This window comes from Canis lupus, chromosome 37 (assembly GCF_011100685.1).
Source record: "Canis lupus familiaris isolate Mischka breed German Shepherd chromosome 37, alternate assembly UU_Cfam_GSD_1.0, whole genome shotgun sequence".
NCBI classification, from domain to species: domain Eukaryota; kingdom Metazoa; phylum Chordata; class Mammalia; order Carnivora; family Canidae; genus Canis; species Canis lupus.
Window position 1 is genome coordinate 16,579,506 of NC_049258.1, and position 14,929 is coordinate 16,594,434.

Genomic DNA, 14,929 nt, shown 5'->3' on the forward strand with positions numbered 1-14,929 from the left:
TTAAATGCCACTTCTTCATTGTGGTCTCCTTGATGCATCCAGTCTAAATTAGCTCACCTATTATAACCCACAGAGCAAGGTGAAGTTTTTCCTTCTCAAGATCATCACAATGTAAAAAACTTATTGTTGAATGTCCATCTTGTGCACTAAGCTATAAGGTTTATGTGAACTACAGCCATATTTTCCCTAACCTTCTAGATTTCTAGTGCCTAGCAAGCTTTCTGGCACATAGTGGCCACTCATAAATACTTGTTGAAAAAATAAAACCAGTATACAAAGTAAATGCCTTGGGGAACTGGTAAGAGGGAAGAGGTGAAATTAGAGCACAAAGCAAAGTTCTGTATGATTACAGAACCCCTGAGTCCATTCCATGCAACCTTTTCATTTCTAGAGACAGAAGCTAAAGCCCACACATAAAGGTCACACAGCTAGTGTGACAAAATAAGACTACAACCACATTTTTTTGGCCATGTTCTTTTCATTTGCACTCCAAAACATGTCAAGATTGTTTGAATTTATGGGAAAAAAGATCTTTCCATTTTTAAGGCAATATTTATAGTTTTTTTTAATATATTAACTCTGGATAAAATATTTGTTTTTCAAACTTTTATGTAGTATGGTTTATATAAATAGATATGCTCCATATATGCTATCAAAAATTATTTATCAATAATTTTATTTATTTAAATTTTTTTAAAAAGATCTTAAATACTATAGAGAGACAGCAAGAGAAAGTATGAGAGAGCGAGCAAGAGCAAGTGAGAGGATGGAGGGGAGAGGCAGAGGGAGAAACTCAAGCAGATGCCCTGCTGAGAAAGGAGCCCGATACAGGGCTCCATCTCCTGATCCTAATATCATGATCCAAGCTGAAATCAGGAGTTGGATGCTTACCTAACTGAGCTGCCCAGGCGCCTCACCAAAAATTTTAAGTATAAGTTTAGATCCCTCACTTATTTCTGGCTTTGGATATTAGAATAGCAGAAATCCTATTAATTGGAATTTTGTGTATCTGGGAGTAAAATCTGATAAAATGTGAATAGAATTTCTAAGCAATATAGGAAGGAGTTTGTAAAGGATAAGCATTTATAGGTTCTAATTTGAAGAAGTCCTATCAAGAAAATTGAATTTTAGATATAATCATAGAATTCAGTATAAACTTAAGAGGAACCACTTGACTTTGAAATCATGAAATGTAAAGTTATTGCACTGTTGTTGTCTGTGTTTTGTTCCTATGTGTTAAAACTATGCTTAAGAGAATAGAGTCATTAGAAAACATTAATTTTTGTTCTGAAAATAAGTATCTGCAAATATAACGATTTGTTATTCACCTTGCAACACTTAATGTTGATTTGAGGATAATTTTTAAAAATTCTTCTAGAGGGTTTAGAGAGGGCATCTCTCATTCAATCAATTATTCATTTACTCATTTAACAAATCTTGATTAAACACCAAGAACATTGTGGGTGCTGTGTGAGGTAACGGCCGGATACGGTTTGGAGACAGACACCAACCCTGAAGTTTAAGCAGAGTGGGTGAGGCAAAAACTGAAACATGACAAGTGCTGGGTGGAGCTGGAAGAGCTTCTGAGAAAAGCTGACATTCAGCATGAAACCTGGGAATGCGCTAACCTGAGAAGGAAGGGAGTAGGAGAATGATCCAGGCAAAGAGGACTCTAGGAACAAAGTCTCAGAGCTAGCCTAAGGGGCCAGAGGTTTCAAGTCTGAAATTTTGAGTTGTTTCAATTCATCTGTGGTTCATTTTGAATACATCTTTAAATTTTTAATTGAGAAAGAATCTAATGTTTATATTTGCATTATTTAAAAACCATATTTGCATAAAATTTATTCTCTGTGTGACTGGTTTTAATGCTTGAGAAGTGGTCATTTTATTCACCTTCTCGGTTTTTTATTTGTTTTATCTGTACTTTGCCTGAAAGAGACTAACGTTAAGCAAAATTTTACAAGGAGTTCACAGGAGAGATACCATGACTCTCTAAATAGTTTTCTTTTAGAATTATTTCTACATCTTTTAAAGCAAAATTTAAAATCTCACCAGAAGTTTCCACCTGGTTTTGTTCTTTTTTGTTCCACTTGCCCAATGTATAATATTATTTAACAGGCTCAGATCTTCCTTTAGTACAGGGATTTTCCTTTAACATTTTTATTGATCTGTTCAATTTATCATAATCTTTTCTACAGAGAGAGAAATAAATCTGCACGATGACTCTCAATTCCATGTTACCCATGAAGGCATGTCTCTCTTCATCATACGGGTCTTTGTTCTTTATCTCCCCATTTGGGGAGAGTCTTCAGTGGTTTTCTACATTGCTGAATGTGTTCTCTTGCTTTGTTAAATCTATTGTTTGCTGTTTCTAATGTTGATTTTAAAACTTGATGATATTTTAGATTCTTTACAATCTGTTCTTAATCCATCCTGTTCTTTAATAAATTTCTGTTTCTGGGGCACTTGGGTGGCTCATTCGGTTAAGCACCTGCCTTTGGCTCAGATCGTGATCCCAGGTTCCTGGGATCAAGCCCTGAATTGGGCTTCCTGCTCAGCAGAGAGCCTGTTTCTCCCTCTCCCTCTGCAGCCCCGCCCGCCTGCCCTGCTCATACACTCATTCTCTCGCTATCTCAAATAAATAAAACCTTAAAAAAAGAGCATGTGTGTGCATGGTATATTTTGTTGACTGATCTTTTAAAGCATCATAGTTTACTGAATCTTACATTTTTCTTAATTCTTTCCATAATCCACTTCATTGTCCTTAAATGCATCTTCTTAGCTATTTAAACTTATGTATTGGATGTGTGTATCTTCTTTAGTCAAATTTCTGCCAGTTTTCAGTATTTATTTAGTGTGGTTTACTGGCCTGAGAACAGAGTTCCTGGTCATGGGCTTTTTTTTTTTTTTTAATAGGAATGGTGTTTAGGGTTGGCCCATCTGAAGCCATCTATAATTCTTCCTTTTCCAGGGATAGGAACTGACCAGTGACACTCTCCAGCTGGCACTGCTTCCATAGCACTGTCAGCTTCAGCTCCTACCCCTTTGTCCTTTGCATAGTAATTATACAGCATTGCTTCCCACCATTTTCACGCCCAGCTGCATCATATTGCCAGGGGCTGTGGTTGTAGGGAGTGAAATAGATGGGGCATGACATAATTGGCCATTCAAAAAGGAAGCATTGATGTGATATCCGTGAGCAGCTCTCATCCTCTTATTGAAAAATATTCCGTCTTAAGCCAGATGTTGGAATGGGTGAGGATGAATGGAGATTCTCAGCTCTCATGTTTTGCATCTTTTTATCATCCTGAAGAGAAGGTATAAGATGGTGGTTAAGAATTCACATTACAGACTCACATAGTCATGGTTCAGAGTCCTCCAATAGCTGGGTACCTTTGAGCTGGTGTTTTTTTTATCCATAATAAAGGGACATAAAAAATGCTTGTCCCATAACCGTGTGTGCTAAACTCGAGGGCTCCATAAATGGCAACTCTTACTAGCCTGAAGAATCCTTCCATCAGTTCACAGCACACCTCTGTCCTTCCTCCAGAGTATGAGACTCAAGACTCTGCCCCTAGTTATTATAGAAAGCTGCAAAATTAGTGAGAGGTGAGAGGTTCCAATAGTGTAGTCAGTAGTAGGATGGCAAAGAAGGTGGCAGGGGGTTAAGGAGGGGCTGATTCAGTTGATCATCTGTATCAAGTGGGGCACATGAATTACCCAACAACTCAAATTCTCCAAATTCCAGAAATGGTTGAAAACTCTGCAAGACATCTTATTTCCAAGAATGAAAAACTTGATGATTCCTCTCTTCCTGCTCTCTTCCTGCACTTTCTGGACTGCAGACATCTCCCTGAATATAGGGACTCCAAGAGTTCAGGCTTCCACTTCCTTATGACCCTAGATCTGGAGATCTTTTCTTTTTATTCACTCTTCACTCCCCTTGAAGCCTTCAAGCCTCCACAAGTTATCCTACCCAAACTTTCCCTCCATTTTTAAAACCAGAACTTGATTGTCACTGGGGTGCTCACACCTGTAATATTTCAAATTCAATCTAATTGCCTACACTGGGGGCCTTTTCTCATCTAGCATCTAGTTTGTGTGTGTATCTGAGAAGTGGGTTTAAATAATTTTTTTTTAAAATTGAAGTATAGTTAACATAGTGTTATATTAGTTTCAGGTGTACAGCATAAGGGCTTAACAATTCTATACATTACTCAGTTCTCATCAAGATAAATGTGTTCTTAATCCCCTTTATCTATTTCATCCATCTTCCCACCATTTTTTTTAAAAAAAAAAAACCTTATACTTCATTCAATACTTTTCATATGTCATAAGAGGGATAGTATCCCCCAAACAATTCTATTATTCCCCTCCCTAAAATAGATACAGAAGCTGGAAATTCATTTCAAAAAGGGCAGTTGGCTATATTTATATAATAACTATTATCCTTTCTCCTGCTAGCCTGCCACAGGACTTTATCTAAACTTTGGTTTGGAAATTCCCCATGGATTCTTACAGATCATCCTCTGGTATTCTAGTTTCCAGGGCTGTTGATACTTTTTATCTCTGTGTTTTCATGAGGGCAATTCAAGAATCACTAATTGTCCAATATCTTATCTCAGAGTCCCTCATTCACATTTATGGAATAGGTAACTTTCTGCTTTTGAATACGAAGAAGTTCAATTTGTATAAATTTTTATAAACATCTTGAAGGCTGACTTAATAATTCTTTGTAATATTACCTTCTCTTTCAGCTCAATTTTATTCTGTTTCTGAATACGGTTAGAGTTCTGGCTACCAAAATCTGGGAGACCAATGCAGTTGGGCATGACACAAGAAAGCAATACAGGTAATGTAACTGCAGGACAGGCACCCACCAAAGGAAATATCTGGGTTACTATTTAAAGAATAGATATTAAAAAAATAAAAAAAAATAAAGAATAGATATTGATTGATCTGAAATTTTTGTTTGGTTTAATTGAATTTAATTGAATTTTAAAAATTAATATGAATTTTCATTTGGTTTAATTGTGCAATTTATCTGAAAAGTGTATGTATTTTATGAAAATCTAAGTAATCCAAAACCTTCTTAATGTGCTTAAATTTTAAGTATTAAGTATATTTATTTTATTTTATTTTTTTTAAATTATTTATTTATTTATTTATGATAGTCACACACAGAGATAAAGAGAGGCAGAGACATAGGCAGAGGGAGAAGCAGGCTCCATGCACCGGGAGCCCGACGTGGGATTCGATCCCGGGTCTCCAGGATCGCGCCCTGGGCCAAAGGCAGGCACTAAACCGCCGTGCCACCCAGGGATCCCAAGTATATATATATATATATATATATATATATATATATATATATATATATTTTTTTTTTTTTAAATCTGTTCTTAGCAGATTGGGATTTTCCCATAAACTATGTGACTTCCCGGAAAGTCTCTTGTGGATGATCTTGGCAGACAATTTTACCTGTGTTCTTAAAATAATGTCAAAACTGAAAATACCAAGAAAGTAGATTTGCTGTGTTGTTTCCAATCTGTCCATCATACTGGCCCGTACCAAATGTAAATTTTTAAGATTATTCCGTCTTTCAAGAAGGAAAGGGCAAATTGAGTGTTTATGATCATCATCAAACTATCTTGAGGGTATACACCTTTTTCCCAATGATCAGTTTAGGAGTTCTGAATAATAGCAGCCTCTATCCAACTGAATACACATATCCAGTAGTCTGGTGGATGTGGATTGATCTGTATAACCCCAAAGCAATCACTATTTCTGTCTGGAACTGTTATGAAATGCTATCTGAGACACAGAAAGGAAGAAACCATAGTTGGCATTTGGTCCTGTGTCACAAATGTTCTTGAAGCCCTTTGTTGAGTCATTTCCCTCTATGTTTAGACAACATTCACTGTCAGGCAGAAAAGATGATGGGTATGGACTGAAGTCTGGAATAGGATGTACAGTATGGACAAACCAGCAGCAGTAGGCTCCAGTCATTTGTATTGTGCTACAAGCAGTAGTGTTATAAAGTAAATTGCGCCTAAGAGTTTACTGTGAATGGCCTTTGCTATATTCATATAGCATGTCTCATGTCACATTCCACTGATGAAGACAAAGGCCAAAGGATGATAGAACGATGGAAAATGTAAATAGTTTTCAGTCTTCTCTGTAAAGAGGAACAGTACAAAGGTTTTTGAAAGCTGTTTATTTCTCTAGCTCTGAATAAAAAGCTCCTTATTTCTCTAGTTCTGAATGATATGAACTTGTACTTTCAGTTGAAAGTTAGTCAAGAGATTTGAAAAACTCTGGAGAGAACAAAGGGTGAATTATCTTAAAAATAGTATAGACAATATTTTGAATTCATTCATGCGGGATTATTTCTCAGAATAATGGAAGAGAAAAATTTATCAAGGACTAAAATAGTCTAGTATTCAGAATTCAGAATAAATTTTAAGGAATCTGGGGCCCAGAATTTTTTTAAGTTTGGAGTGATTAATTTGAACAGGGTTTAGACTAATAATAGGGAAAGTATTTTCCAGCCAAAAACATTAAAAAAAAAATAGCCAAAACACATTAAGTATTCTTACTAATATCTAAAGTTAAGTTACAGATAAAAATATTGCGAGGAATGACTCTTTTTGGATAGGAAAATGTGAGTACTTACTTGGTAGTGAATTGTTCAATTTAGTATTTAATTTCTGAGGCCTTAGATTACCAAGTTTAAATAGCTTCTCATTTTGTAAATAAAGAAACCTAGAAAAGTGTAATTTGTGTCTCTGTCCCAGTGAAATTCTACCTATGAGGTTTAGCTGAGTATTTAAATTTATACCCACTCATTTTTGTACCTTTAAACTTATATTTCATTTAGTTATTACCTTTGTCAAACAAATGTTCAAATATCAAATATTCTTGCTAACAATGAAAAAATATATTTATTTATATTATATTTATATTTCCAAGTAGTAGCATCTAAAACAGTTTTTAAAACACATTCCTTTGCAATGAAAAAATATATTTATTTATATTATATTTATATTTCCAAATGGTAGCATCTAAAACAATTTTTAAAACACATTCCTTTGCATATTACTCCCTGAAAGACTGAAAACATCTTTCGAAGTTGAGTCTCTCCCAGTAAGCATGCGCATACACAAGACTTGGAATAAGTACATGGTATCCCTGCGTTGATATGATGGTTTAAAAATGAAATAAACTGGGCAGCCCTGGTGGCATAGCGGTTTAGCGCCACCATCAGCCCAGGGTGTGATCTTGGAGACAGGGATTGAGTCCCACATCCGGCTCCCTGCATGGAGAAGCACTCCCTCTGCCTGTGTCTGTCTCTGCCTCTCTCTCTCTCTGTGTCTCTCATGAATAAATAAATAAAATCTTAAAAAAAAAGTTGAAGTGAATTAATACGAAAGCTTTTAAGAAACTTTTTATTTTGAGAGAATTGTAGAATTATATGCAGTTATAAAAGTAATACAGAGATTAAATAACACATACACATAATAGAGAGTTGTAAAAATAATGCACATATATGTAATATATAACATATATACCATTTACCCAGTTTCCCTTGAAAGTGATATTCTACATAACTGTAGTTCACATCAGTTATTTAAAAAAAGTATTAGGGGGGATCCCTGGGTGGCGCAGCAGTTTAGCGTGTGCCTTTGGCCCAGGGCGCAATCCTGGAGACCCGGGATCGAATCCCACATCAGGCTCCTGGTGCATGGAGCCTGCTTCTCCCTCTGCCTATGTCTCTGCCTCTCTCTCTCTCTCTCTCTCTGTGACTATCATAAATAAATAAAAATTTTAAAAAAATCTTAAAAAAAAAGTATTAGGGGTGCCTGGGTGGCTTAGTCAGTTAAGCATCTGCCTTCAGCTAAGGTCATTATCCCAGGGTCCTGGGGTCAAGTCCTGCATCAGGCTCCATGCTCCATGCGGAGCCTGCTTCTCCCTCTCCCTCTGCCTGCCACTTTCCCTGCTCCTGTGCCTCCCGCCCCCCGTCAAATAAATAAAATCTTAAAAAAAAAGATTGGTGTGTAAAAAATTAAATAATTTATCAGATTCAACAACAGGACTAATGCATTTTTTTTTCTCTTTTAAATGACAACTCAGTCCCCTTGCAAAGTAAGAGAAGATTGCCAGGATGGAAGAACATGAGACAGGAAAAATGCAAGATTCAATGGAAAAGAATACTTGAATGTTTTGGCTAACTTGACTTTTCATTCAGTACTAGCCAAAAATCATTATTTATTATTTATTATTTTTGGAATGAATTAAACCAGTATCTATTATGCAATATGATAGTAAGGAGGACAGATTTTTAGGTTGAATCCTCTACTCATTGTCTAACTTTGGGTGAACACTTTCCTTTTCTGAGCCTCTGTCCTCATTTGGACATGGGAAAATAATGGCTCTCCCACATGGTTGACAGAGTAAAAGAAGGCAACCAGTACAGGATCTGACAAGGGCATGATAGCCAACAGCTTCATTGACTGGGTGCCCTTCTTGTGCCACACAAGAGATTCAAAATTAAGAACATATGGTTTCTACTTGAAAAACAAATTTGAGAGAGGGAGGGAGGGGGAGAGAGAGAGAGAGAGAGAGTTAGATTAAAGTGAGGAGAGTACTAGTAGAGGCACTTACAAAGTGTTATTTGTATAGAAAAAAGGAAAGATTAATTCAGGCTCAAGAGGGATTGAAAAAGACTTAAGGGAAATAATACTTTTTTAAAAAGCTAAGTTGACTCTTAAAAGAAAAGTAGCAATTTTCCAGCCCTTTTCACCTAGGGAGAGAGATATTGCAAGAATTGGGTATCTATTTTCTAAAGAGGACACTGAGTCCAACAAACCATTTGATTCCTTTATATTCCTCCCATGGCTTTGCCCTTGGACGCAGAGCCACCATCATGTCTCCAACAAGCCAGAAGGCTACTTTCAACTGGTGCACCCCTGATCATTTCATTAGACAGCTGTGCCTTTCCAGAGAGCCGGGCTGCAAGGATGTATAGTGTGCATGAGTGACCAGATGGATGCTGAACAAATCAGTGCCCAGGATAGCTGAATGATTTGATATGAGTGGAAAAATCCTTCTTTATAAGTGAACAGACAGATGACCCATGTATGCATTGGCCTGGCACATACCACTACTTCAACTTGTTCACTGTCATTGAAGGATAAATTTTAAAAGAACATGTAACAATAGCTCGTATACAAATATAAATGAACACACTTAAAAGATTTTATTTCACTCATTAATGAAGGAAATGGTAAGGCATTACACACACTTAAAAGAATTATGAATGCTAAAATGAATTTACAAATGGATGCAAATTGTTAATATCTACAGGGCTATAATTAGTGGCATTCCATTGGACACAACTTACATTTCTATGGGCAGGAATTATTTGCACTGCTGTGTAGGCATATTTCTAAGATGCATGCCACCCCCCACCCCCGCAAGATTACCACCTCCCTGGTGTGCATGCCTTATATAATCCTCATCCTCCGCACCCCTTCTTGAGCAAGACCTATGAAGGAATAGTTTCTCCCTCGATTAGGTTACATTATATTGGAAAGGTGATGGGGTAATCACTCCTGTGACTGGCTACATGGAGAGAGATCTTCTGCTGGCTTTGAAGAAGTAATCTGATATGTTGGGAATGTCTGTGGTTAAGACCTGAGGGACTCTGGCTAGGACCTCTCAGCAACTGAGAGAATAAATGGATTCTGGTTTAAGTCACTAAATTTGTGATAATCTGTTTCATAGCAATAGAAAATGAACTCAATTATTATCTGTTTTCTACAAATTAACTTTTATCTCTGCAGAATTGTAAAAGAGCCTAGTCATAGATAGAAAACCCAGATGGCTGAGCTAGCAGGATTCCCACTACATTTTAGTCTTGGATAACTTTTTTTACTCTTTATTGAACCAAACCGTCCCTAAACTTTTATGTTTATCATTTCACATTGTGTTGCACTTATTTGTCTTTCCCTCCCCTCCCTTCTTTCCTTCTTTCTTTCCTTCTTTCCTTCTTTCCTTCTTTCCTTCTTTCCTTCTTTCCTTCTTTCCTTCTTTCCTTCCTTCCTTCCTTCCTTCCTTCCTTCCTTCCTTCCTTCCTTCCTTCCTTCCTTCCTTCCTTCCTTCCTTCCTTCCTTCCTTCCTTCCTTTCCTGTTTTACTCTAGTTTTTGGCTCCTAGTCGCACACAATAGGACCAATAAAAGTTAGCTTGATTTTGAGAATTGTCTCGGTGGGGGTGGGGATTCATCCATTCATCTTAAAGGAGGAAATTCAACTTTCTTTTCAGAGTCATGTTAAACAAGACTTCTAAAGTTCTGTATGTGTAGTTAATGCTGTCCCCCCTTACCTAATTAGACTGAATTACGATTACATGACACTCACAGTGTCTTGCTCATATATGTAGTGATGGTAAGAGGGTAGTCACTAGTCAGGATTCAGGAGGACAGCATATCCCAAGGAGCCTCTGGAAATGAAAGGATGAGTTAGGTCAGAGAAATCCATTACCTTTTCAGAGATGCTGCCTTGAATGAAACAGACTTAAGGTAGAATTTTCAAATTAAGTAGACTATAGGTTAGTTCATGTAGGAGGTGTGAGATTAGAGCAGCATAGAGAAAGCCTATAGGCCGCACCAGGAAAACTATGGGTGTGAGGCAGAGTAGATGGCTCAGAGCCAAAGAGGAGCAGATGGTTTGGGCACTAGTGACAGATACGAGAGGAAGAGGAGAATGAGATGGGGTAGATGTACAACTCCAAATGCCTAGATTAGACATTTCAATATGATTTTATGGGACACTCAGCTCCTGCAGGAGCCAGAAAGATGGTTATGATAGGAAAGTGGATGTGTTTGGAAGATGTGCCCTAGGAAAGTCTTAGACTATGAGAGTTCTTATAAATGTCTGGGCCCTGTTCCCTCATTTTAGAGAAAAGAAAACTGAATTATAATCACTTAGAAAGTAATGGAAAATCTGGAACATGAATCCAGTTCCGTTTGGTTTCAGTTCAGTGTGATCTCTACTCACCCACACAGCTTATTTCTAAGAAGAAAACTAAATAAGTATATAAGTAAGTACATAAATAAGGAAGGAGAGAAGAAAAGTAGCTGCAGGAAAGATCAGTAAGAAAGGGAGAGGGTTGTAATTGTTTGAGATTACTGAAGTACAAATGATGTGTAAAGAAGGGAGTATTTGAGAAATATGAAAGAGGAAGCCAGATTTGGCAATTTCTTGGATAAAAAGTACAAAAGAAACCAATGATGTGCTTGGGTCTACCAGCTGTCTATTGTGCAAATGACCACAAACATCTGTGGCTTAAAACAACACTCTTGCTATTTCAGTTTCTGTAGTCAGGAATCTGGGCATGGTTTAGCTGGATCTCCTGCTTCAGGATCTCTTATAAGGCTCAACTGAGATGGCAGTCAGGACTGCAGTTTTATCCTAAGACTGGGGAAGAATCCACTTTCAAGCTTATGAAATTGTTGACAGGATTCAGTTTCTTGCTAGCTGTTGGCCGATGCCACCTCTCCTTGCCAAATGGGCTGCTCAGTAGAGTAGCTCACAACATGGTTAGTTGCTTCATTGAACCAAACAAAGGAGAGAGTTTTCTCTCTTAGAGTAAAATAAAAGCTACAGTCTTATGAAACATAATCACAGAAGTGACATCCCATCCTTTTGGCTGTAATCGTTTGAAGCAAGTTCCAGGTCTTTGTTCACACTCAAGGGGAGAGGATTAACAAAAATGTAAATACGAGGTGGGGATCATTGGGGGCCATTTTAGGATCAACCAACACCTTGGAAATATGGCATTCCTCCAGATACACAAGAAAATGTATACGAAGAGGTAGTTACAGAAAAATAAAGTAAAATTGCTTAGCTTGCAAAAAGAAAAGAGCACAAAATCTAGAACTGTAGATTTTTGTAGAATATTTGACAGAGGATATTTAGAGAAAGAAAGTATTTACCACTTGCAGCTCATAAGAAAATATGAAGTGATTAATGCAGATTCAACTGTAAGAAGAAACTAGGGAGTAGTTAATTTTAAAATGAACAAAACAAGCCAAAATGTGGTCTGTGAAAGTAGACAGTTAACATGGATGGGAGTAATACTTGTTGAAGTCTCAAATCTAGACGCTAAGAGTTGAAATCTCAAGCATAGATGTTAAAATAAATTTAGGACAGAAAAAAAGGACATTTCATGGCTTCATGATGATAGTATCCTATGTCAGGAGAATGGGAATGAGATTAGAGAGATGTAAGGGATAGTAATCATGGGAAATGAGGATAAATGATTTGATTTAGTATAAAAGTGACAGGGAGAGGAGGGAGGGGAAAAAAAACTAGCAGAAGTTGGGATCCCAAGAGATGGGGAGAAGTTAGCCCCTGTTAGCTCTCCTCAGCTTCATTTTTTTTCCCCCAGCAAGTTGTCCCTCCTGATGGGCACTCTCAATGGATGAATAAAAAGGCTTGGCATTCTCTTTCAGGAAACTGGCCAAATCAACCCTGGTCTTGGTGCTGGTCTTCGGAGTGCACTACATCGTGTTCCTGTGCCTGCCCCACACCTTCGTGGGGCTGGGCTGGGAGATCCGGATGCACTGTGAACTCTTCTTCAACTCCTTCCAGGTAGAGAGAGCCAGTTCGTTATGTGGTTCTTCCATTTTGCTTCTCTTCTCCCCTTGCAACTTTGCCCTCTGCCCCTGTCTCTGGCTTTCATGTACCTGTCCCCAGAGGGCCACGGGAGGGCATCATTCCCTGGAGCCCATGCTTTTCACTTCTGACCAGAGGAGGAGCTGCTTCTCACAAACAGGCCTGGGCAGCGAGACAGGCAAGCACGTTGTAGAACGTGTGCTGCATGCAGAGCAGGGGCCTCTGCATGAATGTATGGAAAGCAGACAGAAGCCAAAGGAATAAAAAAAGGTAGGGAAGGAAGGGAAAAAGGGAAAGGGAGACAACAAAGAGGAAGTAGCTTCTACACGTTTCATCACATTTGAAAAGACGATCACCATCATCCCTCACATGGCTTTCTGAGAACATCTAATTCCTCCTCCTGGCTACTTACTCGCTGTCACCCCCTGCCGCCTTAAATCTAGTCTCTGTGCAATAGTCTGAAGGATCTTTTTTTTTTTTTTTTTAACATTTTACTCATCCATTTATGAGAGAGAGAGAGAGAGAGAGAGGCAGACATAAGCAGAGGGAGAAGCAGGCCCCATGTAGGGAGCCTGATGTGGGACTCGATCCCAGGACTCGAGGATCACATCTTGGGCTGAAGGCAGATGCTTAACTGCTGAACCACCCAGGCATCCCTCTGAAAGGTCTTTTTTTTTTTTTTTTTTTTTATTATTTTTCTTTCCTCTGAAAGGTCTTAAAAATAAATCTGATCACCTCATTTATCTACCAGAAGTACCCAGAGGTTTCCCATTGCACTCAGAATAAAGCCCAAACACGATTTGCTGGTGTGCACAGCCCTGCATGGCAGGGATCCTGGTGTTACATCACGCTTCTGGTCACCCACTAAGTTTGAGTCACACTAGTGCTTCCACACTTTGTTCCTCGAGCTCATTCCTGTCTCAGGGCCTTGCTCCCTTTGTGTGGAAAGCTCTCCCCGCTAATATTCACAAGGCCTGGCTTCTTGTCACTCAAACCAGCTTAAACGCCGTCTCTTCAAAGCAGTCTTCATTGGGCTTCCCATTCAATCTACTCCATTCTTCTCTTTCACACCACTTGTTTTGCCTGGAGAGCCCTTATTATCTCACATTTTTCTAGTGTGGCTAGTTTATATTTTACCCATTATCTGTATTTCCTTCTAGAATGTAGCTCTAAGGGAACAGGGACCTAGTCTGTCTTGATTGAATTGTTTATCCCTGGCATGCTGAGCAGTTTGCCCTGTATAAGCCCAATAAATATTTTTGAATGAGTGAGACAAAAAGTTTCTTTGTCCTTTTACCATATATTAGCATCTGTCTATAGTTTCCAGCACTCACAGTATATAAGTATCTTTTACCAACCAGGGGATATTCTGTGATCCTTGAGTGACAACATGAATGAAGCTAATATAATAGAAATCAGTTATTTCTGTGTGTCTTGGAGTGTTTTATTCAGTTACTTGTTTGGTTACGCTGACACCAAGGAAGGATCTCAGACAAATGTAATATAAACTTAAAGATCTGGAGACACCAGAAGAGAATAGTTCATATATTTTTCTGAAGGAATCATAACACAATCCAGTTTTTCAATGTACTTATCGAGACACAAGACATCTCGGTTGCTGTGATCTTCATGAGTTGTCCACATGCTAACCTTCTTTCTTATTCTCCAGGGCTTTTTCGTGTCTATCATCTACTGCTACTGCAATGGGGAGGTAGGTTTGAAGAACCCCTGAACATCCCACAGGGCCAGCTCCAAGTAAGCTTGGTAAATGGCCATTACAGTGTGACCGGAATCTCTTTAGGATCCCCCGGAGTTACAGGAAACAGTGAGCAGGGAGAAAGGAGATATTTCGAGAAAGCAAGAATTAATGTAAATAAGCTAGAGTCTTTCTCTTCTGGCACTTTTCAATGTTAATTCAGTTGGAAACTCTGATAGCAAAGAGCCACCTTGTTGGAATGTAAATCGATACTTGGAAGGACAGTGCATTTCAGATTCCAGTTAATACTTATACTCAATGTCATGTTCTATAAGAAACTAAAAAATAAGTGTTCTTGGGACAAGTCCATGAGAATATTTCGATATTTTTAGAATTACTTCATGGTGATGCTTTCCGTTCATGTAGGGGTTAGCTGGAGACAAGCAGCCCTACTGTTCTTTTAGGCGACATCAACTTACCAAGTGCCACCGTTTCCCACGGAACTTCCAAATAAGCTCCCTTTTGGTAAATGGCAATAGCAGTAGAATTGAATCTTC

At 38.2% G+C, this 14,929-nt stretch overlaps 1 protein-coding gene across 3 annotated transcripts in view; it reads left to right on the forward strand.

Annotated features, from left to right (window-relative positions):
• Positions 1 to 14,929, forward strand: part of PTH2R (parathyroid hormone 2 receptor) — a 101,954-nt gene that overhangs the window by 60,288 nt on the left and 26,737 nt on the right. For all 3 annotated transcript variants that reach the window (XM_038585591.1, XM_038585592.1, XM_038585593.1), the window contains exons 10-12: positions 4,758 to 4,852; positions 12,514 to 12,652; positions 14,346 to 14,387. In XM_038585591.1, coding sequence (XP_038441519.1) covers positions 4,758 to 4,852; positions 12,514 to 12,652; positions 14,346 to 14,387 — 276 coding nt within the window. The remainder of the gene's footprint in view (positions 1 to 4,757; positions 4,853 to 12,513; positions 12,653 to 14,345; positions 14,388 to 14,929) is intronic.